This window comes from Chiloscyllium plagiosum, unplaced genomic scaffold (assembly GCF_037043375.1).
Source record: "Chiloscyllium plagiosum isolate Xiang-an unplaced genomic scaffold, Cpla_swu_hap1 HiC_scaffold_25, whole genome shotgun sequence".
Taxonomy (NCBI): domain Eukaryota; kingdom Metazoa; phylum Chordata; class Chondrichthyes; order Orectolobiformes; family Hemiscylliidae; genus Chiloscyllium; species Chiloscyllium plagiosum.
In genome coordinates, this window is record NW_028270163.1 from 25,207,904 (window position 1) to 25,232,057 (window position 24,154).

The window sequence follows — 24,154 nt, forward strand, 5'->3', positions numbered from 1 at the left end:
CGGGATCATGGTTGAGGTCATCCCTATGGGTGCCCAGCTTGGCTGTCAGCCTCTGCTTGGCAACTTTGCTTTGTTGCCTGTCCCGGAGTCCATCTTGAAGGATGGTCACCCAAAGGTTTCTCGTGCGTGGGCTGTCTCTTGTGCACTCATGTGTGCACCCCCCACACTTGCCCACACACACACCCTCTCAGAGTTGTGCCCAGTTGCATTCACGCGCATACGATCTCTCGTGGATGCTCGCGCCCACATGGGTTTGTACTAGCAGGGTGGCGTTTTGTTTCACTCAGGTATTCTGTGTATCCCACTTTAGAAATAGAATCAGTCTGACTTAACATTGGGACACAGACAGACTTTAGCCTCTGAGCTGAGTTGGCACTTATTGTTATAGCTATCTTGAGAATGTAACTTTAAAAATGTTCTGGGAGTTACAATATGAAGGAACTGAAACTAACATGATCATCTTAAAAGGAGAAAGAGTTAAGCTAAGTTTGTTTAATATTACATTCTCTGACACTGCAATCCTGTTGCTACAAATTCTGTGTCTTATGATTCTGCTCCACAACCACCTGAAAGCTAGTGCTTTCAAATAAACCCGTTGGACTATAACCTGGTGTTGTGTGATTTTTAACTTTGTCCACCACAGTCCAACACCGGCACTTCCAAGTCATAAGTTATATCTAACCAGGCTCCAATGTGATATTTTCCTATTCACAAACCCAGGGCCAACAGCAGTCTCTTCTCCCATATCTCAGAACTAAACAAGAAACTTTTTTTCAGTAGATTAGAGTTAGCAAAGTCAATCAGGAGTTTAAAGTAGGTGTATTTAAAAGACCAGGTAACAACAATGACTGCAGATGCTAGAAACCAGATTCTGGATTAGAGGTGCTGGAAAAGCACAGCAGTTCAGGCAGCATCCGAGGTGCAGTAAAATTGACATTTCGGGCAAAAGCCCTTAATCAGGAATACAGGCAGAGTGCCTAAAGAGTGGAGAGATAAATGAGAGGAAGGTGGGGATGGGGAAGGAAGTAGCATAGAGTACAATAGGTGAGTGGGGGAGTGGCGGTGAAGGAGGCCCAGGACCTCCACATCCTCGGCAGAGTGGGAGGGGGAGTTGAAATGTTGGGCCACAGGGCGATGTGGTTGATTGGTGCGGGTGTCCCAGAAATGTTCCCTAAAGTGCTCGCACCCTCCTGTCCTGGCACCTTCCCCTGCCACTGCAGGAATTGCAAAACCTGCGCCCACACCTCCTCCCTCACCTCCATCCAAGGCCCTAAAGGAGCCTTCCACATCCATCAAAGTTTTACCTGCACATCCACCAATATCATTTATTGTATCCGTTGCTCCCGATGTGGTTGGGGAGACTGGACGCCTCCTTGCGGAGTGCTTTAGGGAACATCTCTGGGACACCTGCACCAATCAACCACACCACCCTGTGGCCCAACATTTCAACTTCCCCTCCCACTCTGCCGAGGACAGGGAGGTCCTAGGCCTCCTTCACCGCCGCTCCCTCACTACTCGGAAGAACGCCTCATCTTCCGCCTCGGAACACTTCAACCCCAGGGCATCAATGTGGACTTCAACAGTTTTCTCATTTCCCCTTCCCCCACCTCACCCCAGTTCCAAACTTCCAGCTCAGCACTGTCCCCATGACTTGTCCTACCTGCCTATTTTCTTTTCCACCTATCCACTCCACCCTCCTCCCTGGCCTATCACCTTCATCCCCTCCCCCACTCACCTATTGTACTCTATGCTACTTTCTCCCCACCCCCCACCCTCCTCTCATTTATCTCTCCACCCTTCAGGCACTCTGCCTGTATTCCTGATGAAGGGCTTTTGCCCGAAACGTCGATTTTACTGCTCCTCGGATGCTGCCTGAACTGCTGTGCTTTTCCAGTACCTCTAATCCAGTATTTGAAAGACCACTCTTAAAACATTGAAGACAATAAAGCCTGGTGAATGCGAAACAGGATTTTATTGTGTAGAATTTGGGAAGGGCAAGTAAGATGAATACCGGCCCTTTGAAGGGTTTATGTGCAATATAAGAACACACGAATTAATCAATTCCATAGGAATTTCAGTGATTCTTCACCTAGCTCCTGATCATGGGAATGGAATGCTACGTAGAAGCTTCTGGAGAACCTTATTTCCCTGAAGGGCGTGAAGTGTGTCTTCGTATAGATGGTTTACAGTACTGCACAGCTGCTCATGTGGAATTTTTGTTCTCCTGCACATCACCACAGTGACAATGGAGCATAGTAGCAGGATCAGTAGCACCTTCAGTAGCACTTGGAATAAGTGTCCCTTTTTAGGTGCTGATGGATTGACAGAAGAGACTGGTTCTATAATGGAGGAGAGAAAAAACAATGATTTAATGTGTATCCTTGAACATGGCTCCCAACTAATAATTTCTAAAAGCAATAGAAAATTAGGATAGCACAAGCTATCATATAACTTAAAAACACGGGTGACAATGTCGAATTAAGAGTTAGGAATTAGGCAATTCTTCACCACAGTTAGGCCCTATCTCCACTGCAGGGAGAGTGGCTGGAAACCTGAATCAAAAAAAAGCTAGCATTCAAATTTAACAAGTTATAGGGAAGGCGATTGGGTTGTAGACATTTAATACAAACAGAAATGGTGTATAAAAGTTAGAAGGTTTTGCTAAAACTATATGGGCTTTAGTCAAACCAGAGCTTGAATACTGTGAACAGTTTTGGATCCCCTTGCACTGGAGGCAGTCCACAGAAGGTTTACGAGGCTGAGATTCAAGATACAAAATTCTTAGGTGACTTGAAAGGAGATACAGGGAAAGGGTTTTCCTTTGTGGAAGGGTCGAGGACCAGAGGACATAATCTCAAAATAAGGGGTTACACGTCTAAGACAGAGAGGAGGAGGAATTTCTTCTGTTAACGGGGAAGTGAATCTGTGGAATTCTTTACTACAGAGGACTGTTGAGGCTGGTTTGTTGGTGCACTGATTTCAGAGATCTGGGTGTGTGCAGCATCGACTTCTGAAACTGAAAGTCAATGCATCAGCACATCAATTAGTACGTACGAAACCCAGAGGAACCTTGGAGCGACCACCAGCTTAGAGGAATATTGTCCCTGACTTGTCCTTTGTACACAGTGGCAGCTGTAAATGGATTAAACAAGTTACAAGAAGTTGAGAAGCATCTTTGCGCAAGAATCTTGCACATACTATCTGCCTGAGTACAGATAACTTCACCATTATTAGATATTTTTCCATTAAGTTTAACTTAGAATGAAACAGAATTAAAATGTAGCCATGTTATCCAGTGTTAGTGTTTCAGCACCAAGCAACACTGGCACTAACATTATTCCTTTTGGTTTCCTTTTTAATTAGAGGTTTGCCCCCTATCAAATTTCCTCTTGTTGTGAAAACATTTGACTAGCTGTATCTAGGCTGATGGTTTTCTTGTCATTAGCCCTCTCATTTAACCCCACTCTCTTGCTCACACCCCCACCAGTTAAGATTCATTGTTAAGTAAATATCCATTTTTCTTAAAATAATTTAGGCATTCTGTTCCAGGAAAAGGCTGCGCAGCTTTCATGTAAAGAGGTTTTTCTCGATTTCCTTTTAGTTTTTTTTGAGATCATCTTAAATTTGTTCCCCCAACCAGTGGAAACTAGCTGATCTGGTCAGCAAATTACAGTCCATGGAATAAAAGCACTATGAAGTTAGATGAGTGACAGGTAAAGCGAGTGCTTGTGAACAGTCGTTTTAGGAATGAGGGCAAGTTATGTAGCAGGGTTTCCCAGAAAATTATTGTTGGGAACCTGCTTTTCTAGGTAGATCAGTAATCTAGACCTGGCTGCAAAGGGCACAATTTTAAAATTTGAAGACATAGAAATGGAGAAGGACAGTGATAAAATTCTTGAGAAAATAGATTGATAGATTACTAGAATAATTAGCAGATGAAACTTGATGCAGAGGTGTGTTTGTTTTGCTTGTAAGAATGGGGAAGAGGCAATATAACAGAAAGGGTACAATTCTAAAGGGGGTGCAAGAACAGGGGAGGGACCGGAAGAATGTGTACACAAGTCATTCAAAGTGATAGGAAGGTTCAGAAAATGCTGATAAAGCTCATGGTATCCTAGGCTTTTACAAATAAGTACAGAGAGTACAAAAAACCAAGAAAGTTATGACAAACATATATAACAATAGTGATTCAGTCTCAACTAGAGTATTTTGTCTATTGCTGGATACCACCAGGTAGGATGTGAAGGCTTTAGAAAAGATGTCTAATACAGAAAAGATAAGAATGGCCCAAGGATGAGAAGCTTTGTACAAAGATAATCTTAAATTGGAGTTATTCTCCTTGGAGAAGATGGAGTAAAATATAGAAGGTGCTGGAAATACTCAGTAGGTTCTGACAGCATCTACAGAGGGAGAAGCAGGGTAAAGTTTAGAATCAGTTGTGAACCTTCTTTAGAATTTCAAGTATTTCTAGCATTTTATGTCTTTAATTCAGCTTTCCAGGATCCACTGTATTTGCTTTTATTTAAATATAGAAAGGATTGCTACTCAGATATTCAAAATCGAGGAAGTTCGGCTGAGGATACATGGGAAATACTGTTCAGTGACATTAGGAATAAGAACCAGAGGACATCACTTGAAGGTGCATGGCAAAAGAAGCAATGGAGACATTAAGAAAATCTTTCTCATAGTGTTTAGTATCTGAATGCATGGCCAGAGAGAGACTGTGGCTAAGGTAGACTGAGTCGTGGCTTTCAAAATAACTTCTAATAATTATGGAAAAGGTTGCATTGCTACACAGAGAAGTGACAGCAGAATGGAACTAGTTCACTGATCTTGCAGACAGCAGACACATACATGACAGGCCAAACATCTTCCTTTGCACTGTAACCATTCTAAGGTTCCACAATCATGAGTCACTTTGGCATATTCATCTCAATCATTTTAATACTGGTTAAAAAAATAATTTTACAGATTTTTCTTTTATTTTATACCTATAAATATTTAGAATGCAATGTTTAGGCACACAAACAGGAGCTAAGTTCAAATCCATGACTGAGTTTGCCAGTTATACAACAGTCACACAATGGCATTCTAAGGCTAGCAAGAGGAAGAAACAACATGAACCAGCCTTCTACTGCTGCACATTATCCACTGGTTCTTGCATATGTGGACACAGTCAGGGCCAGCTCAGTACTTCTACAGTTGAGAGCCTTTCATACTAGTGAAACAGCTATTGCAGTGGAAGTTTTGATACTCAAGAAATCACATCCAACAAGCAAAAGGACAAAGGACAATTATGCTAAATTTGTGAATGAGCAAGGATTCGTAAGTGATTTTAATTTACGCAAGTTGATAATGAGAGAATAATGAATTTGCATTGACCTGGCCACTTCTCGTACATTTGCATGACTCATGGAGCAGATCTAACTCTGTAAGAATTCACATAGCTTACCCACCTTCCATCTTTCACTTACTTTCTGATGTAGTTGTAGGCTTTTCCTCCTTTGGCTCATTGAACCTTTGTAATTTCTGTGCATCATACTCCTTCCTGCGCCTCTCCTTCTCCTCCATTTTCTCTCGTTTACGCAGATCTCGTTCCCTTGCTTCCTTAGCCCGTAATTCTGCTTCACGCCTTTTCTCCAACTCTGTAACAACATATTTGGCTATAAAACTGGCAGTTAAAACTTCTGATGCTTTCTGATTTTATTTTATACTCACTTTTGTACACTGTGTCCAAGTATTTCAAGTCAACTACAGACCAAGCACGTAACATAAGCTAACATTTAAGTGCAGGGCTCACAATGGCATGCCAATGGAAGTGCTGTACTTAAAATGAGATGTCAAACCAAGGTCCTATTCCTATTGACAGAACGGACTCCACAGCATTAGATCGAGGTTTCTGGAATGTCATTGCTAGAATCTATTCCTCAGCTCATGTCAAATTTGCTGCTAGTATAGTGCTCACATTGTTATAACATGCAAACCTTGCAGCCAATGAGTACACTTCAGAGAGAGTTTATTGGTGATGAATTGCTATAGATAATCAAAAAGCTAGGAAAGGTGCTAAATAAATGCAAGTTCTCGATACTTTTAAAGTGTGAGCCTAAGTGATGATCCATCTCTTCAATCAGTGAAGTGAAAATTACTGATCCACTCTCAATGCTCTAAATATTATTCAGACCAACTGCCAGTTGCTTTCCTTGAGATACACACCAAGTAACAGATTTCCTGTTATCACATTGTGTACCTGATTAACCATTGAGTAAAAACCTGGGAGAGCTAGTAAAAGACTCCAAGGTCAAGCGATTGCACTTTGAATTTAAAGTCGTAACAGATAAACCTGCATTCCAAACATATCCTCTATGCCATTTAGTTTTTTACACCCATTTTGCCGAACAGTAAATAGCTGAAAACTTGCATCTGAAGACCAAAGAGTGCAGAAAAATAATTCCAACACATTCAGTGGAATGCAAAAAAATTATTCTGCATTAAGACTAGTTTCAGCTTTGTCAGAATTTACAGCATAGAACCAGATCAATTTGGCTAACTAGCTAATTCCGTTTGACTCCCAGTTACAAAGCAAAACTAATGCTGCACCACTACAATGCTGGAACACAGAATATGGCGATTAATGACAGACTCTTGAAATTTGTTTCTTCCACTTCAAGATTGCTCAGCCAGTCACAAGAGTGAATAGGAAGATGCCAAGTTCAATCTGATGTCTGCACTCCAAGGTATGGATGGAATGAACACAATGAAAGGTTACCCTCGGATACTTGTTTGAAAATCCACTGAAAACAAGGCTAGCTTTAGATTAATACCTTTAAGTCAGACTGTCAATTGTAATCCACTCTCAGTAGTCCTATACCTGGATGAACATTTGTTTTAGCCATCTAAACTCTTACCTCTTTCAACCAGCAGCCGTCTCTGTTTTTCACGATCTTGTTCGGACTGAATGGTTTTCATGTACCGCAGCACCTGCAATATCCAACAGTGAAAACAAAGTTAACAACTGAATTTCTTGGAACTGGATCTCACCACATGTAGAACTACACACCACCTCATGCGCAATAAACACTGATTTATCTTTATCAGTGCATATTACTTCAAGACTTAAAATGTTTAACTAACTTCTTTCACTAAACTTACTGATATACAACGTTAGTGGACGATTAATACAGTGCTCCACAGTTACAAATCACTAATGCTGTATCCCAGTGTATTGTGACCACTGGACTTTACAAGAAGATTAAAGGAGGAGATTTTTAAAGTGCAATCTAAGGTGAAACTGAGACTTTTTGGATGGGGGTTGGTGATCATTCTAAATCTCTCCTCACAGAGAAGCTCATCTGTTAGGACTGTCATGGAAAGAGAGATCTATTTGAAATCCAAATAAAAGTTTTCACATCTTGATTAAAAAAAGGAAGAGTTACTTTTTGGAGAAAGACAGAGTGGCGCATATAGATAGATAAAGTGACAGACAGAAACACAAGAAATTATTGTTGTGAATAGCAGGGTGATCAGTTGTATCAATGTCAAATCAGGATGCTTGCAAAAATTGGTTTTCTATAGAAAAGAACAAGGAAAGATTAGCAGGACCTTTGGAAATTTAAGGAACAAGGAGTCATGAAGATGATCTTTGCGAATGAAAGCCAGTTGTGGTAAACTTAGATTGAACCCAATGATTTCTGAAGGACATTTGAAGATTTAATCTGGTGTGGCAAGGAGAAATGAGCCTATTCGAAAGCTAAGAGTAAATTAGAACACAATCTTGTGTTGCTACATTCTATCAGAAGTGTGATGCACAAAAGGAGATGCAAGATGTGTGCCTTGATTGCATTAGTCCATTCTTGTCAAAGTCATGTTTTTAAAAAGATTGCTGTATTAGTTGTCTGTTGAGTAAAGTTTGACATGCTGATTTTAATTTGCTATAGTTACAGTTTCAAAACATTTTAGCTATTTCTGTTGGTTGCTGAAAATCCTTTGGAAAATGTGCTCAGCCTCTACAAGGATTGCAACAAGCTTTATATCTGTACTCACCAATACTGTACCCTGTGTTACTACATCCACCAGTATTGCACCCATGTGATATGGACAAGACTTGTACACACCAGTACGTTATCCCAGTGCTGAACAGTGACAAATCCGTATCTTTCATTATTATACAGTGAGGTATCTATATCCATCAGTACTTTACCCCAGTTTTATACAGTTAAAAAATCTATATTGTATTAGTGTCCCCAGCAGCACTGGTGTACACCACTATCAAATAGTGACAGACTGGTATCCCTTATATTGGATGCCACTATTAGAAATATCAGCACCACAGATAGTGTTTTCAACAGTCCTGTTGCGAACATGTACAGGCTTTTTTAGATTAGATTTTTGATTAGATTATCTACAGTATGGAAACAGGCCCTTTGGGCCAACAAGTCCACACCGAACCTCCGAAGAGTAACCTCCCCATACTCATTCCCCTATATTTACCCCTAGCTAATTCACCTAACACTATGGGCAATTTAGCATGGCCAATTCACCTGACCTGCACATTTTTGGATTGTGGGAGGAAACCAGAGTATGGAGGAAACCTACGCAGACACGGGGAGAATGCGCAAACTCCACACAATCGCCCAAGGCTGGAATTGAACCTGGGACCCTGGTGCTGAGGCAGTAGTGTTAACCACTGAGCCACCATGCTGCCCCAAAACACCTGAAAGTCTCTTCCAAAATTGGACAGTGGATTCTCTGAGCCTATTTGCAAGTTTAAGAAAAAAGGTCTAATTGTATGATGCTAAAAGTGGAAACTGATATCAAGTTATCTTTATGGTGAGGACAAATCCTGAAACTTACATTGGCTGCACTCTGCTTGCACTGCTTCTCATCCAGGCAGTCACCTGCCACCTTCTCAAGCAATGGATCAAGTGGATTTCCTTTTAAATCCAACCACTTCAAGTTCTGTTGAGAGAAAGGGGCATCAGTTATCCTCATTGCTTTCTTTAGGAACTTGCTGTGTACAAATTAAATGACAGATTTCAGAAATTACAAGTGATTATATCAAAAATGCTATAGTTGTTTGCAACTGCTTTGCAAAGCCAAAAGATGGGGGATGGTGCTCAACAATACACTGTCTTTCCTGACAAATACTGCCTTTTGCCCTTTCACCACAGTGTATTCCTCCGCTTTCATGAGACAAAATTAGATCCATGCGCTTGTATCAAACTTAAGGCAGCGAATTTCAAAGACAGAAACTGTCAGTAAAGCATTAGATTTTAATCTTCTAAACAAAAATGCTAAGATCCAAGGAGACTGCACAAACCAATATGCTTCCTTTCAGCATTTACAACAGTACTGCTAATTCCCATTCAGAAACATCATGTTCACTGGTACACAATGTGTAAAACTGTCACACAGGTATTGTATGGATTAGTTTACTGAGGTTGAGCATGAAGTACATTGCTGGAGGAGATGCAATCATGACATAGCTTCTCACACAACCCATGACTCTAACCCAGAGACACAAATGGATATTTAGTTTTAATGCAATGACAAAGGGATAAATGCTAAAGAACAGATAATAATTATTAACCTCCCCAATCCATTTACACCACCTTGATCTTGTCATCTCATAAGGCTTCACTACTCAATCTCAGATAAGCTAATTGCTGATCATTCAGAACCTGCATTCCCTCAACTCTACATCCTTGTGTCCTTCCCAAGAAAAGAAAATCTATTCTCCAATTCACTTACAACTAGAGTTCCAAAATCCCAACTGTTTAGCCTTTTACTTTCTAATTTGTGAACTGAAGCATTCATCTCAATCTTCTATAATTTAGTCCCAAATTAAACCATTTACCCTTCTCATAGCATTACTTCAAGTTCAATCGCTGCAGATTTAAAGGGATATGGCAGTTTACAGGCCTAACTATTACAGGATCATTCCAAACTACAAAGACAACCCCCAGTTGTTTCTTCTATTGCATTAGGTCAATTTAAACACCTCTGTCTGCCTTCAAGTCTGCCACATCCACCCTCACTCCCAACAAGTGTGTGGAGCTCAAGGATACCTTTGCCAGAAGTTAGAAGCTATCCGATCAGTTCTCGATGTCACTTTCCTCCTTTCTCTAGCCCATTGGGCTAAATCTCTTAGTCTCTCCCCAGTCCTAGACCTGAAGTGGTGTCTTTCTCCAGTTTTTGTCTCACCTCTTTCCCTCTCAGAGCTCAAGTTGGCCACCAGTCCTACCTCTGCACCTTCAATTATATTTCCACTAAATTGCTGACTATGCAACATACTTTATTGGTTCTCATGTCAGTTGGTATTTTTAATGTTTCCCACTCTTTCAAGTCTGCCATATCAAAACTCTTCCTTAAATAATCACCAACAGGCCGTGCTAACTATCATTACAAATCCAAACCCACTTTCTTCACCAAATGTGTTGGCACCTCCCAAATTTGTATCTGTACTTTCCAAAACTCTATATCTGAATCTCTCTAATCTTTCCACCCCTGCCATGGTGTCAAAACAACTCTTAGCAAAAATCATAGAATGACAACTGTGAGAATATGACAAAAGATGAACATTTACTCAACTTGCCTTAAGCATTTTATGTAGTTGCCCACACCATTCGCCAACAAACATCTGGTTTCATGGTCACCAGTATTGTTGATTGGTGGAAAAACCCATTTGACTCACTAATGTCCTTGAAGGAAAGAAACTGCCATCCTTTTCTGATCTGGCCTACAAGCGACACCAGAATCACAGCAATGTGATTGACTCTTAGCTGCCCTCTGGGCAATTACGGATAGGCAATAAATGTTGCTCCAGCCAGCAATGCTCTCATGCTCTGAATGAATAAAAATGAAGATCAGCACCAGCAGGAGTGATTGGCAAATGGAACTTGGTATGAACTAGAATGTAGGCAGCATAGGTTTAGTTGACATCAAGCTTGCAGATGTAGAATGGGAGACGCTTGCCTTTCTGAAATAGTTATGTTTAGAGGTATTAAAAATATAGGTGGAATTTCAGAAAGCTGCAGAGTTTAGAGATTTGCTTTTATAGAAGCTGTGGACTGGACATCCCAGGTTGGCTGCGGACAGAGAATATATGACAAGTCAAGGGAGAATGCAAGATTTAAGGGACTTGGTGTCTGATGGGTGTTAGTTTTTGCAAACATACAGAACTGTTAGCCTCACATCAGTCGTAGGAAAAATGCTGGAATATATTATAAAGAATGTGGTAAAGTAGACACATGGATAATAATGATTTGCATGGGCATAGTCAGTATAGATTTTTGAATGGGAAATCATGTTTTGTGAACTTGAGTTTTTATTTGAAGATGTTACTAATAAAATTGATAAAAACAGAGCTGATGAACTATACTTAAATTTTTGAAAAGCGTTTGATAAAGCTCACCGCAGGATACTGGTTAGAAAAATTAAAGGCCTTGAAACAGGTGGTAATGTACTGACATATACCAATTAGCTAATAGCTAGAAAACAGTAGAAATGAATGGACCGTTCTCACATTAGCAGGTTGTGATTACTGGGGTATCATATAGATTATTTGGCTCCTAGTCGTTCATAATATCAAATGATTTGGAGATGGGGACAAAATGTAATATTCCCAAATTTGCAGATAATACAAAGCTAAGTGGGAACTTTTGTGGTGAAGATGTAAAGCAGCTTCAGGAGGGTGTGGTTAAGGCTTAGTGATTGGGCATGAACATGGTAGATTGAATATAACTTGGTAAAATGGCAGGTAACCCACTTTGGTTGAAGGAACAGATGTGCAGATCATTTCCAAACTGGTGAGAGATTAGACAGATGTTCAACGAGAACTAGATGTTCTTACAAGAAATCACTGAAGGCGGCAGGTGCACAAGCTATTGGAAATGCAATTGGAAAGTTAGCCTTTGATGCAGGAGGATCTGAGTACAGGAGTAGTGAAGTCTTGCTTCTATTGTAAAAACTGTTAGACTGCACCTGAAATAATGTGTGTAGTTTCAGTCTCTTTTCTTGCCATAGAGGGAGGACAATGAAATTTACCAGACTTGATCCTTGAATGGAACTGTCCTATGAATGGAGATGGGACAAATTAGGCCAGCATTCTCTAGAGGATAAAATATTTAAAGGGATAGACAGGGTAGTATCAGGTAAGATATTTCCCTTGTTTGGGAAGTCTGGAACCAAGGGACACAATTTAAATATAAGATGCAAGATGAGTTTTATTTTACTCAGAGGGTTGTGAATCTTTGGAATTCTCCATCACAGAGGGCTGTGAAAGCTCAGTCTTTTGAATATGTTTAAGCAGGGATTGATCATTTTCTGATTGTCAGTAGTGTACAAAAGGGATAAAATGCATTGAGGTGTTTGATCAATCATGATCATAGAATGACAGGTCAGACTAGACAGGAGCAGAGTAGGCAATTCAGCTTATGAGTCGATCTGGGCTCCCATAAAAGCAATTTTACCTTTCAATGATATGTTTATTTTTGGTTGTGGTGGCAGATAAAGTGAAAGAATAAGTTAGAGCAGAAGATTTTGAATGTAGTCTGGACCTTGATATTAGTGAAACTGAAAGGAAATACACAAACTTGCACAACAAGACACTTGAAGGGCAGCTGAAACAAGAAAGGCAAGTTTGCAGTATCCACCAGTATAATGAAAGCAACCATGACACTGATTTGCTTTCCCAACTCCACAAGACGATCTTGATAAAATATGAATTGCGAGCTTGAAGGCTGATGGGGAAAGAAAATTGACAAACAGAAAACAAGCTTTTCTCCAAGGGTTTCCCAGAATGAGATTATGGGAATAGGTTGCTTACCTTGAGCTGAGCAAAGCTGACTGGCAGATTAGTCAATTTGTTGTTGTAGAGGTCCAAATGCTGCAGGTTAATGAGTCGTCCAAAATCTGAAGGAAGCTCCTGCAGCTGGTTCTTGCTCAGATCAAGTTTGATGAGATGTGTCAGACTGCAGAATTCTGACTGCATTTGATGGAGAGGTGTTTTGAGACAGAGAAATAAACAAAAATGAAAAGAAAAATCAGACTTAACAGCTACTCTTGAAAAACTGCTTGAAACATGAACACCAATTAAAAATGTACTCACTTAAGCTTATACCACCAGCCAGGTAGCAAAACTCTCACATTCTGCAGACAATAAAATTCTATACAGAACCTGTCCACCACAATGCTCAAGAGAGACAAAGCATTGCCTGTATAGCACAGTATTAATTAGTCATCTGCAACCAGGATGCCACATTTCATGTCAGTGTCCCTGAGCTAGTCACTGCAAGATCAGCCAGGATTCCTGTTTCTGATTACTATTAAATCCTGGTGCAATGTGTATGTGAATCTTTAGAGAGAATGGGTTTGGGATTAGCTGTATTTCTTTTCAATGGACAAGGAACAAAAGGGCCTATATTTGCATTGCACAATTTATAACTTTAGGAGCACTATTTAAATTGTAGCCACTGAGTACTGTAGAAAATGCAGCAGTCAATTTAGGCACACTAAGATCTCAAACAGCAATGAGGTAAAAATTAATCAGGACACCAAGACATTTTTGTTTGCCGTTATCTGAATTAGTGGCAATAAAATCTTTTCTGTTTAAGAAAGCAGAGAAGGCTTTGGTTTAACTTTTCATCCATAGTAACAATTCAACAATGCAGCACTCCTTTAGTACTAGCAATGTCAGCCTAAATCCTGTGCAATTCTTTTAAGGGGAACTTGAGCTCATAACCTTCAGACTTAGAGGCGAGAAAGTGGTTTACACTAAAGCACATCTAATAACTACAAGTTTCTTATTGCTTGGACTGGGCATGAATAGAGAGTTAATCCAATGACGCAAAGCAGAATTACATAACCACCATATGTCAATGCAATCAACAGAGGGGAGAAAACACACACAAAACAAGTACACATCCATAAAGGATATGATGCAACAGCACAGAGTGAGCTTTACTCTCTATCTAACACTATGCTGTACTTGTCTTAGGAGAGTTTGATGACTCAGCAGTGGAAATTTTATATCTAACCTGTTTCGTACTGCCCTGGGAGGGACGTAATGATTCTTTTGGTACTGGGGGTGACAACCATCTTGAAATTTGAAGCCTGCAAGTCCAGGCTCCTTCAATGTTGTACAGTCAAAAAAAGGAAGAAAATTTTAGACACTTGGAGCCCACTTGGAGGGCTGCATATAGTTGCGATCACATTATTATTCATATCGAATGCTGGAGCAAACCTTAAGGCTAAATGGGCATGGGAGTCCTGTTTTTAAAAAATTATAAAAATGATATCAGAAATGTGAGGTTATACACTTCAAGAAATTGTGAACGTAAAACAAAGGTTGTTCTTTTTCATGAATGCTGCAAGAACTGGGGTACACAGATTTAAATTTTCAGCAGCAGATATAGGGCACATGTGAGGAAGAACATCTTTGTTGAGTGAGAAAGATAATTTGGAACTCAGTATTAATTGGGGTGGTGGAAATGGTGATGATCAACGTTTTAAGGAACTTTGATAGGCACTTGAAGCAAAAGAAGTATTGTGATGGATAGGTCAGTGGCATTAATTGCAGAAAGGTTCGATAGACTTGATGGCTTAAGGCTCCTCTTGTGCTATTATGACTTCAATTGTATCGAAGCATTTAAATATTACATGAACATGAGGGAGAATTGGATACTGATAGTTTGTCAAAGGGTGTGAAGAAAGTCAAATGGATCCATGAACATCAGCATGGACTGAATGAACCAAAATGACTTTTCATTCCTGTTTATTCTTACTTATTTTGCTCTAGAGAGGGTATGTCCTGAATGCACCATATACACATTATACTCAGACTGCTTTCTTGTTTTTGTAAAAGCTGAATTTTCATAAACAGGCTGTAGTCAGGATGCTGCATCCCATTATAATCACACAAGGGTATTACCCATTCTACAACATTTTTTCTAAGTCAATGATCTCTCTCCATCTCCTGAAGATGTTTTTATGAGTAAGGAATGTGTAGTTTGTACTAGCTCTCCCTTCTCCTTCCCCAGATGGTATTGATTCCCTCAAGGTTCAAGAATGTTCTTGAAAACATCACAATATCCCAGAGATGGCACATGATGATTATTGAGTTATGAAATCTCCCCTCCCCAGACAATGGTGTCTTGTTAAATCGCACAATGTCTCATTTAACTAATTGCTATTTTCACCTCACCTCACAACACATGGAAGATATGCGTACACAACACTGCACTGACATCCAACCCAGAACACAGACAGATATAACTGATACGACAACTTACCGGCAGTGTGACAAGAGAATTACAGGATAGATCCAGGACAGTGGCCTTGGGCAATGTTGCCTGAAAACACAATACATTATTTTAAGGTTTGACAGGATTAAAACACAACTGCTATACAAGGCAGCAGCAAACTTGAGCTTTTCATGCCTAGAAGGAATTGAATGCAAGGCGCAAATAACATTTTCATTAATGCACACCATTACCTCAGCTTTATCTCCCTTAATTCATACTCAAGGGTCTCCTGTTGCAATATGAGGCAAATATGTTTTAAATAAACCTAAACTGGGAGTGTGATGAGGACAGTGTACAAGGAGCCGTACAGTACAGGAACAAGCCCTTCAGTCCACCAAGCCTGTGCCGGCACATGATGCATTTCTAAACTGAAAACTGCAGGCTGTATCCCTCTATTTCCTGCCTTTTCATATCTGTCAAGGTGCCTCTTAAAGAATGCTGTTGTATCTACCTTCACCACATTCTCTGGCAGTGAATTCCTAGTACTTACCCTCTGTATATATAAAAAAAACCTTGCCTCTCATCTTCTTTAACATTCCCCTTTTACCTTAAACCTTTGTCCCCTAGTAAAAAAAAATTCTACCCTCGGAAAAAGACTCCAACTATCCATTCTATTCAGGCATTTCAATTTTGTAAACTTCTATTAGGTTGCTCCTCAGCCTTCGACATTCAAGTTAAAACATATGAAGTATGTCCAATCTCTCTTCATAGCTCATACCTTCCCATCTAGGCAACATTCTGATAAACTGTTTCTGTACCCTGTCCAAAGCCTCCACATCCTTAAGGTAGTGTGACAATCAGAATTATGCACAATATTCCAAATGTAGCTTAACAAAGTTCAATACAGCTGCAAAGGTTCCAGCCTATCTACCTTGCTGTATCCTTTGGAAATTCTCCTCACTAACTGCAGCTTTGTGTCATCCACAAGCTTATAATCTAACCGCTTACATTCTCCTCCAATTCACTGACAAGGTGCTGCACAGGAAGCATGGTGTTAGAGGCAAGGTGTTAGCATGGAGAAAAGCTTGGCTTTCTGACAGAAAGCAGAGAGTAGGGATAAAAGTGTTCTTCTCAGGATGACAGCCGGTGACAAGTGGTGTTCCGCAAGGCTCAGTGTTGGGACCATATCATAGGAGGAGAAAGTGAGGTCTGCAGATGCTGGAGATCAAAGTTGAAACTTTATTGCTGGAACAGCACAGCAGGTCAGGCAGCATCCAGGGAACAGGAGATTCGACGTTTCGGGCACAGGCCCTTCTTCAGGAATGAGCAGAGAGTGATCAGCAGGAGAAGATAAAAGGTAGGGAGGAGGGACTTGGAGGAGGGGAGTTGGAAATGTGATAGGTGGAAAGAGGTCAAGGTGAGGGTGATAGGTCGGAGTAGGATGGAGGCGGAGAGGTCAAGAAGAAGACTGCAGGTCAGGAAGGCGGTGCCGGGCTGGAGGGATCCGGCTGAGACAAGGTGGGGGGAGGGGGGATGAAGAAACTGGTGAAGTCCAAGTTCATCCCCTGCGGTTGGAGGGTTCCCAGTCGGAAGATAAGACGCTCCTCCTCCGACCGTCGGGTTGTTGTGGTTTGGCGGTGGATGAGTCCAATGACCTGCATATCCTCGGTGGAGTGGGAGGGGGAGTTGAAATGCTGTGCCACAGGTTGGTTGGGTTGGTTCGTCCGGGTGGCCCAGAGGTGCTCTCTGAATCGCTCCGCAAGTAGGCGGCCTGTCTCCCCAATATAGAGGAGGCCACACCGGCTGCAGCGGATGCAGTAGATGATGTGGGTGGAGGTGCAGGTGAATCTGTGGCGGATATGGAAGTTTCCCTTGGGGCCTTGGAGAGAAGTGAGGGGGGAGGTGTGGGCGCAAGTGTTGCACCTCCTGCGGTTGCAAGGGAAGGTGACGGGAGTGGTGGTTGGGTCGGTGGGGGGTGTGGATCTGACAAGGGAGTCGCGGAGGGAGTGGTCTCTACGGAAAGCTGATAGGGGAGGGGAGGGAAATATATCCTTGGTGCTGGGGTCTGTTTGGAGGTGGCGGAAGTGACGGCGGATGATGCGCTGTACATGGAGATTGGTGGGGTGGTAGGTGAGGACCAGTGGGGTTCTGTCCTGGTGGCGGTTGGAGGGGCGGGGCTCAAGGGCGGAGGAGCGGGAAGTGGAGGAGATGCGGTGGAGGGCACCGTCGACTACGTCGGGGGGGAAATTGCGGTCCTTAAAGAAGGAGGCCATCTGTGTTGTACGTATTTTGAACTGGTCCTCCTGGGAGCAGATGCGGCGGAGACGAAGGAATTGGGAGAATGGGATGGCGTTTTTACAGGGGGCAGGATGGGAGGAGGTGTAGTCCAGGTAGCTGTGGGAGTCGGTAGGTTTGTAGTAGATGTCCGTGTTGATTCGGTCGCCTGAGATAGAAACAGAAAGGTCTAGGAAGGGGAGGGAGGAGTCCGAGACTGTCCAGGTGAATTTGAGGTCGGGGTGGAAGGTGTTAGTGTAGTGGATGAACTGTTCAACCTCCTCGTGGGAGCACGAGGTAGCGCCGATACAGTCATCAATGTAGCGAAGAAAAAGATGGGGGGTGGGGCCAGTGTAGTTGCGGAAGATGGATTGTTCCACATACCCTACGAAGAGGCAGGCATAGCTGGGGCCCATGCGGGTGCCCATGGCTACTCCTTTTGTTTGGAGAAAGTGGGAGGATTGGAAAGAAAAGTTGTTCAGGGTGAGGACCAGTTCGGTCAGTCGAAGGAGGGTGTCGGTGGAAGGGTACTGGGTGGTACGGCGGGAAAGGAAGAAGCGGAGTGCTTTGAGTCCTTCGTGATGGGGGATGGAGGTGTTTTACAGGGACTGGATGTCCATGGTGAAGATGAGGCGTTGGGGACCGGGGAAGCGGAAATCCTGGAGGAGGTGGAGGGCGTGGGTGGTGTCACGAACGTAGGTGGGGAGTTCTTGGACTAATGGGGACAGGACCGTGTCGAGGTATGCCGAGATGAGTTCGGTTGGGCAGGAGCAGGCTGAGACGATGGGTCGTCCGGGGCAGTCAGGTTTGTGGATTTTGGGCAGGAGGTAGAAACGGGCGGTGCGGGGACCATATCATACACTAACCATCTAGATAAAGGAACAGAGGGCATTTGGCAAGGTATACAGACTGGTAGGTAGACTGACAGATTGCACTGAGGAGGTGGGGAGGCTGCAGAAGGATTTGGACAGGTTAGGAGAATAGGCAAAGAAGTGGCAGATGGAGTACAACATAGGGAAGTGTGAGGTCATACAGTTTGGTAGGGAAAATAGAGGCATGGACTATTTTCTAAATGGGGAGAAAATTCAAAAGCCTGAAGTGCAGAAACATGGGAGTTCTAGTCCAGGATTCTCTCATGGTAAACTTGCCGGTTGAGTTAAAAGTTAGGATGGCAAACATAACGACGGCATTTATTTTGAAAGGACGTGAACATAAAAGCAGGGATGTGTTTCTATAAGGCTCTTATCACACCACCTTTGGGGTATTGTGTGCAGTTTTTGGCCCCATATCTCAGGAAGATGTACTGCCCCTGCAGTGTGTTCAGAGGAGGTTCATGAGAATGGTCCCAGGAATGAAAAGCTTAACATTTGAGGAACATTTGAGGTCTCTGGGTCTATACTTGATGGAGTTTTGAAGAATAAGGAGGGGGATCTAACTGAAGCATACAGAATACTGAATGGCCTGGACAGAGTACATTTTGGGAAGATGCTTCCATTGGAAGAAGAGACTAGAACCTGAGGGCACTGCCTTAGAGTAAAGAGAAGACCTTTAGAACAGAGAGATAAGGAGAACCTTCTTCAGCCAGAGAACGGTGTATTTATGGAATTCATTGCCACAGAAGGCTGCGGAGACCAGGTCATTAAGAACATTTAAGACAGAGATAGACAGGTTGAGTATCAAGGGGACCAAGGGTTACGGAGAGAAAAATAGTAGGTTTGAGAAACCTATCAACCATGATTGAATGGCAGAGCAGACTCATTGGGCTGAATGACCTAATTTCTGTCCCTTTGTCTTATTTACAACAGGTTTTATTTACAACAGGAATCCCATTGTTGATCCCAGATCTCTGGTTAGAAAAACATCCATCTCAATTCTGTCTTATCTGATTCAGCCACTTCTGCATTTATCTTACCAGATCACTGTGGATCCCAGTGACTTCACCTTTTGTAACAGCCTGTCATGAGGAATCTTGTCAAAAACTTTGCTAAAGTCCATATAGACAATATCTACTGCCCTGCCTCAATCATCTTTGTCACTTCCTCAAAGATTTAATCAACTTTATGAACATAAAGTTCCCTGCACAAGCCACACTGCCTATTGCTAATAAGTCTATATTTTACAAAATGTGAGTAAATTCTAAGGATCTTCAATAATTTCCCTATCATTAACATAAAGCTCACGAGCCTGTAATTTCCCAGATTATCCCTTCATAAAGGAACAACACTGGCAATTCTCCAGTCGTCCAGAACCTCTCCTGTGATTAAAAAAGAATACAAAGATTTAGAAAAAGACCCCAGCAATTTCCTCACCTGCCTCCTTCAGCATTCTTGGATAGATACCATCAGGCCCTGGGGATTGGTCTACCTTAATACTTTACAAAACACCCCAAATCACCACCTCTTTTATACTGACATGATCGTGTAGATTGATGTGAATTGAGCATGTGCAAATGCACAAGAAATAAGCATTCCTGTTGAAGGGCACAGAAATTTTGAGACATTCAATACAGGTAAGTTCACTACAGGCAAACACATTCTGCATTTATCAAATTGTTAGTTTGTTAAAAGTTATGTAAACCTATTGCTTGTCACTAAGAACCTCTGGCTAACGTTCCCCTAAGATTGTTACAGTGTAGTTTACTCCATACGTAGGTTGAAACTCCACATGGAGTTGGAAATAGAAACATTAAACATTGGAAGAGTAGGCTATTTGCGCCTTCCAGCCAGCTCCATCATTCAATATGATAATGGCTGGTCAGCCAACTCAGCACCCTGTTCCTGCTTTCTCCCCATACCCTTAGATCACTTTAGCCCTGAAAACTGTATTTAACTCCTTATGGAAAACATTCAATATTTAGACCTCGACTGCTTTTTTTCTGTGGCAGAGAATTCCACAAACTCACCGCTGTCTAGGTGAGGAAATTTCTCCACAACTTGAGCTAACTACAGATTGAGGAGCCTGTTTGTTTCTGTATGTTTTAGTTAGATCCCCCTCCTTATCCTTCAAAACGCCATCGAGTGTAGACCCAGAGTCCTCAAATGTTCCTCAGATGTTAAGCTTTTCATTCCTGTCATTTCCTCCCTCCTCGAGCTGAGCCGCGGTCCCTGTGGGCACCCAATTATTAAACCAGGGGCTGGACAGTGATGGTGGCAGGCTGACCGACTGTGGGAGGCATCACACTGCAGCCCTGTCCTCGCCCGGCCTCCACTCACCAGCTCCCGGACCGGGACCTCACTCAGGCCGCTCAGGCTCAGGTCCAGTTCGTGTCCATCCAGCCGTTCCCGGAGGCTGGAGCTCGGCTTCAGCTGCTTGCCGCTGTTCTTCGGCATCTCGGCTTTGCAGTCGGACTCTGAGCCGGTGCCCAGCCGCTCCTTCCACACCAGCAGCTAGCTACACGTCAGATCAAACTCCCAGGGGGGACGGCCAAGGAAAACCGAGAGTTCACCACTTGGGGAACAACTCCTTCGACAGCGCTCCGATCCTCCACGAGGATAACTGACTAACTGCAAGCCACAGCTCCATCCAAGTCTTCTTTCTTTCTCCACCAAGTAGAAACACAACTCCTTCAGATTCAAGCACGACCCAAGCTACCAACGTAAATATAATTAAATTTTCATTTCAAATCAACGAGCAAATATAACTCATAACCTCCAAACTGAAGAATAAACCCCAATCTTCAAGCCAAATATAAACCTCAATCTCCAATCCAAAATATCATTCGAAATTCTAAGGACGGTTGTCACAGAGCAGCAATATGATAAATACCAGATAATTTGACTTCATAAACTTGATGAATAACAAATATTGATGACAGCACTGAAGGGAACTGACTTGAAAATATTGTTATATATGAGAAGGCTTTTAAAATTATTGGTCAGAGCAAAGGTAGGCCATTCAATAGATCCTAGGTAAAAACAATGACTGCAGATGCTGGAAACCAGATTCCGGATTAGAGTGGTGCTGGAAAAGCACAGCAGTTCAGGCAGCATCCGAGGAGCAGGAAAATCGACGTTTCAGACAAAAGCCCTTCAATAAGAACCATTCAATAAGATCCTGTCTTATCTAATTGTGACCTTAACTCCACTTTCCTACCTGCAACCACTTGTAGATCAATACAGAGGGGTAGGTTAAATCAGGTGACTGGACAGCTGATTAGAGATGCCAAGATCATGAATTTATTTCCTGCAAGGGCTTAAGATTGCCTTCTTAACCTGGCTTCTCAACCTCACCTCTCATCCTGCTGTGTTGACCCTTACATTAAACTTGCCACCTGTTGTGTCTCTTTTGAAAGAGAGTATGGGACTATACCTGTACATGAATAAAATAATTCAGCCTTGAATTTGGCATGGGTAGCTCAGTTGTTAGCTCTGCTGCCTCACAGTGCCAGGGACCTGGGTTCAAATCCAGACTCAGGTGACTGTCTGTGTGGAGTTTGCATATTCTCCCCATGTCTGTGTGGGCTTCTACCAGTTTCCTCCCACAGTACAAAGATGTGAAGATTAGGTGGATTAGTAATGCTGAATTGTCCATATGTGCAGGTTAGGTGGATTAGCTTGGAAAATGCAGGATTATGGGGATGGGTGAGTCTGTGTGGAATGCTTTTCAGAGCGTTGGTGTGGACTCGTTGGGCCAAATGGCCTACTTCCACACTGCTGGGGTTTTATAAATATATTCCTACAATTGTATTAAAAATGGACCATCGATATTCAACTCCCATCATCTGATTGGCCTAACAGTTGAATGGCAGAAAATGCTTTGAAAAAAATACACATTCTGATGAAAAATGGCTGCTGTGATCTCCTGACCAAGATTCAGAAAAAATCCATGATATGGAATAAACAAAAAACAGTATTATTGTGACTATCATGTCATCTAAAGACTGAAGCCAGCAAACTGAGGAACAATTGCATGACAAGGGAGATAAAAGTTTACCTGTGGAATATTCGGTTTGACAAAGCAATACAACCAACTCAGGAATATATAAATAAAACTTTATCAAAACAACTTTTGAGCAGCAAAGCAGAAGTGAGAAAGAAATATGATTAGTTCAACAAGAGACAGGAAGTCCCTGTCTTTCCCAAATTTGAAGTCAGTGCCCAGCAAAAAAACAACTTGGGAAAACAATCAGTCAGCCAGGAAGTCAAAGGATCTGCAAACTTCGTCACTACTGAAGAAACAAGACAACGACAAGTTAGCATTCAGATCATTCTTTCAAAGCAAGGACTCTGAGCACTTTGAACTGAAATTGCCTTTATTTCCTGCCTGTACTAGACATCCTCACCCCTCTTTTTAAACTTATTTAAGTGTTCACTGTTGCATTTTTATTATTTTATGGGGTTAGTGGGTAATAAAATTCCTTTTTATTCCTCAAGAAAAGTTTGAAATTTAATTCCTCCATTTTGGTTCAGTTAATTACATTGAGATGCTGTAAAAAAGAAGTAGTATAATTTGTTGCAGCTGGTGAGAGGGAGTTATAAAGAAGGGAGCCAACTCCCCTCTTCAGCTAGTCATAGTCATTCAATGGCGCAAACTCCACTGCTCTTTGAAGAAGAGAATCATAAAGACTAAATATTCTTTGAGAAAAGAATTTCTTCTCATCTCTACTTAAATGGGATTCTCCCCATTTTGTGAATGTGTCCCCAAAGCTGGATTTTGCTCATGAGCTGAAATGTCTTCTCAGCATCTAACCCTTATCAAGCTGCCTCATAATTGTGTTATCTTAGTAAAATCATGCCACATTCTTCTAAACTCATTGCAACTGCCCAACACACTCAGTCTTTCCTCATTATATAATCTTTTCATTCCATAAATCAGCCGAGCGAACCTACTGCAATACGTTTCCTATGGAAATACAAGCTTTCTTAGTTAAGAAGAAAAAAAGTGCACAGTACTCTAGGTGTGCTGTTCCCAAATCCAATATAGTTGTAACAAGGCTCTCCTACTGTTATACACCATCTCTGTTGCAGTCGATGCCAAAATTCCATTTGCTTTCCAAATTACTTGCTGTGCCTGCAGACCTGTTTTTTTTGTGATTCATGTCCAAAGCTGCCAAGATCTCTTGTACCACAGCATTCTGCATCTCTCTCCATTTAAATAACATCTGCTGTTCTATTCTTTTCAACAAATGGATCAGCATCCATTTTTCCATGTTAAATTCTGCTTTGCAAATTTTTACACTCAATTTTGGCTATATTGGTGTCCATCCATTATTCTAAGTCATTAGCCTTACAGAACTACAAGAATTGAAGTAAGGAATGGAACTGACTGGATTTCTCCATGGAGAGTTGACATAGATTGAATCAGTTGAATGACCTCCTTCTATATCTGAAATGGCTATGTGTAGTAATGATGGTTTAGTAGTACACAGTGTGTGTTAGGATACATTATGTAGAGTTTTGAAATACCTCAAGTTCATGGAGACCAGAAAGATGGAGGCCATCTAGGAGTGTAGTGGAATAGTTAATCTGGGCTCAACAAAGGCATGGGTAAGAGTTTCAGCAGCGGATGGGCTGAGGAAAGAGCAAAATGGAAAATGTTGTAGCGGTAGGAATAAATTGTCTTAGTGATGGAGCAATCATACACTTAGAAACCTTTTGGCACTAAATACGAAGATAGAGTTGTATGCAGTCTGGTCTGGCCTC

General features: G+C 41.9%; 1 protein-coding gene across 1 annotated transcript; it reads right to left on the reverse strand.

The window, feature by feature from the left end:
* Window positions 1-1,948: 1,948 nt before the first annotated feature.
* Window positions 1,949-20,924, reverse strand: lrrc59 (leucine rich repeat containing 59). The gene is made up of 7 exons (XM_043714575.2): window positions 20,726-20,924; window positions 15,288-15,347; window positions 12,824-12,982; window positions 8,851-8,955; window positions 6,906-6,978; window positions 5,475-5,645; window positions 1,949-2,339 (listed from the first exon to the last, which is right to left on the reverse strand). Exons 1-7 carry the CDS (start codon window positions 20,840-20,842, stop codon window positions 2,101-2,103), a joined length of 924 nt encoding a protein of 307 aa, XP_043570510.1. The 5' UTR covers window positions 20,843-20,924; the 3' UTR covers window positions 1,949-2,100.
* Window positions 20,925-24,154: the final 3,230 nt, after the last annotated feature.